Source organism: Nelusetta ayraudi, unplaced genomic scaffold (assembly GCF_046127955.1).
Source record: "Nelusetta ayraudi isolate G7.1 ecotype Tasmania unplaced genomic scaffold, CSIRO-AGI_Nayr_v1 ptg000256l, whole genome shotgun sequence".
In the NCBI taxonomy this organism is placed as follows: Eukaryota; Metazoa; Chordata; class Actinopteri; order Tetraodontiformes; family Monacanthidae; genus Nelusetta; species Nelusetta ayraudi.
This window is the reverse complement of record NW_027466305.1, coordinates 245,001-247,500: the sequence shown is the minus strand read 5'-3', so window position 1 is coordinate 247,500 and position 2,500 is coordinate 245,001. Positions and strand designations below refer to the sequence as shown.

At 55.5% G+C, this 2,500-nt stretch overlaps 2 protein-coding genes and 1 long non-coding RNA gene across 3 annotated transcripts in view; 2 read left to right on the top strand and 1 right to left on the bottom strand.

The window, feature by feature from the left end:
- Positions 1 to 1,814, top strand: part of hsd17b14 (hydroxysteroid (17-beta) dehydrogenase 14) — a 4,442-nt gene extending 2,628 nt beyond the window's left edge. Inside the window, 2 exon segments of the mRNA XM_076017025.1 lie at positions 710 to 806; positions 1,583 to 1,814. Coding sequence (XP_075873140.1) covers positions 710 to 806; positions 1,583 to 1,735 — 250 coding nt within the window. The 3' untranslated portion in view covers positions 1,736 to 1,814.
- On the bottom strand, positions 97 to 699 carry LOC142882337 (uncharacterized). The gene is made up of 4 exons (XR_012925766.1): positions 584 to 699; positions 345 to 433; positions 226 to 314; positions 97 to 176 (listed from the first exon to the last, which is right to left on the bottom strand). It is a non-coding gene; the product is annotated as an uncharacterized LOC142882337 (long non-coding RNA).
- Positions 1,815 to 1,872: 58 nt separating the features above from the next.
- The window catches only part of bcat2 (branched chain amino-acid transaminase 2, mitochondrial), a 7,502-nt gene continuing 6,874 nt past the window's right edge, over positions 1,873 to 2,500 (top strand). Inside the window, exon 1 of the mRNA XM_076017012.1 lies at positions 1,873 to 2,500. This exon is cut by the window's right edge and continues 16 nt beyond it. Coding sequence (XP_075873127.1) covers positions 2,499 to 2,500 — 2 coding nt within the window. The 5' untranslated portion in view covers positions 1,873 to 2,498.

The window sequence follows — 2,500 nt, the reverse complement described above, 5'->3', positions numbered from 1 at the left end:
GGTCAAAAGATTGAAATGATAGTGGAAGCTCTATTACCTGGTCCCACCAGGCCTCACCTAGTCCCACCTGGTCCCACCGGGTCCCACCTGGCCTCACTGGGCCCACCGGGTCTCACCTGGTCCCATTGGGTCTCACCTGTATTCATCAGGTCTCACCTGGTCCCACTGGGTCTCACCTGGTCTCACCTGTATTCACCAGGTCTCACCAGGTCCATTGGGTCTCACCTGTATTCATCAGGTCCCACCGGGTCCCACCTGGCCTCACTGGGCCCACCGGGTCTCACCTGTTCCCACCTGGTCCCACCGTGTCCCACCTGGTCCCACCGTGTCCCACCTGGGCTCACTGGGCCCACCGGGTCTCACCTGGTCCCATTGGGTCTCACCTGTATTCATCAGGTCTCACCTGGTCCCACTGGGTCTCACCTGGTCTCACCTGTATTCACCAGGTTTCACCAGGTCTCACCAGGTCCCATTGGGTCTCACCTGTATTCACCAGGTCTCACCTGGTCCCATTGGGTCTCACCAGGTCTCATCAGGTCTTACCTGGTCCCACCTGGTCTCACCTGTATTCACCAGGTCTCACCAGGTCTCATCAGGTCTTAGCTGGTCCCACCTGGTCTCACCTGTATTCACCAGGTCCCACCAGGTCCCACCAGGTCTCACCTGGTCTCACCTGGTCTCTCCTCTGTCTTGCTCTGCTGTCCTGCAGCATTTCTCCAGGGAACGTGATGACGCCGCTGTGGAGGGAGTGCGCGGCGCAGAACCCCGACGCCGCCGCCGCCATCAGAGAGGGCGAGACCTGGCAGGTGGGTCCCGCCGGCCGCCCCGGGGCATGCTGGGTAGAATGTCCCAGGGCGTGTTTTCATTGCCTCGCCTCGCCACGGTCCGATTGTGTTTTCATTGGCTCTGTGACCACGAGACCGTGGGCGGAGTCGACGCGGTAAAGCGGGACAATGTTTTCGTCACGTACTTCAACAAATGTACACACATTTAAGTGTATTTGTACACTATCGATAGTCGCTACTTGTATTCACGGTAAAATGTACCTGACACGGAGCGCTGCGAAGGAGCAGTCGGGGGACATCGACGAGGACGCTGAGCCAATCAGTGCCTCGCTCGGACCCTCAACGACAGAGGTACCAAAGCAGCGCCCCCTACAGCCGTGCAGCGGCCAGTGCAAGTACCCTAACACCGAGACGAGGCGAGGCGAGGCAATGAAAACACGCCCTTAGCCGCTCTGTGACCCTGACCAACCCTGGAATTGCAGCCTTGCAGCTGTTTGTTGAACATGGTTCCAGGTTGAAGATGCGTTCACTGACCGTCAGGAGGCCGCAGCCTCCTCTTGATCAGCGGCTTCAAACCTTTTTGACGTTGAAACGTGGGCGGAGCCTGACGCGATGACCTTGATGACCTTGATGCATTTCAGATATTCATCTGAGCAAAACAACTTTGAAACAACTCATGACTTCAGTGGCTGCACGGTTGTGCCGTGCTGTGCGGGGCTGTGTCACAGTGTTGTATTGTGTCGCTGTGTTGTGTCGCTGTGTTGTGTTGCTGACGGTGCCCTCTGCTCCTCCTGCAGCTGCTGGGTCGGATGGGGACGGAGGAGGAGAGCGGGAAGGCTGCCGTCTTCCTGGCGGCCGACGCCACCTTCTGCACCGGCATCGACCTGCTGCTGAGCGGAGGAGCAGAACTCAACTACGGCGTCAAGACTCAGATCCCATGCTCAACCTGAACCACAACCGGGACCAGAACCTCAACTTCAACTTCAACCACAACCGGGACCGGGACCAGAATCTTCTCCTGTCTCCGCCGTGTGTGTGTCTGCTGGCCGCAGCATTCCGAGATGAAAGCGCGCGATGGGTCAGCTGATCACCAGGCCTGATGTCATTGGACGGTTGACTTCATTAGAATGCTTTCATTAATCACAGTTGCCTTCATCTCCATTTGCTGCGCAAGCCTCCACTTCCTTTGTGACTGTCACCAGGTCTTCTGATGACCTCATCCACTCCTCCCAAACAGCGACCAATCAGCACACAGCTACCAAAAAAAACAGTCTCTGACCTCGAATAACCTCCCCTCCTATGAAGCCCTCAGCCAATCAGAAGGCGTTGTTCGGTTCACGCCTCTGCTCACCTCCGCGTGTCCTAACCCTAACCCTAACCCTCCTTAAAGGAGGGTCAATAAAGGATCTGATTTCTTTTTGTTGTCCGACGCCTCAATTATTGCATCAGTTTCCCAGAAGACAAAAGAAGGAACGCTTCTCACCATTTAGCCTTTAAGAATTGATTAATGATAAAAACAAACTCACAAAGTAGCAAGAAATTCAAACAAAGCGACGTGTCAGACAGACGGTTTTTGTTTTCTGCGTGTTTTCCTGAGTTTTCTTGGTTCGTTCTGTGTGTTTGTTTGCGAGTGGCTCCGGGCGGAACGGAAGTTGAGCGCTTGTTGTTTCCACACGGACCCAGACAGCTTCACTAGTTGTCGTCAAGGCGGAGAT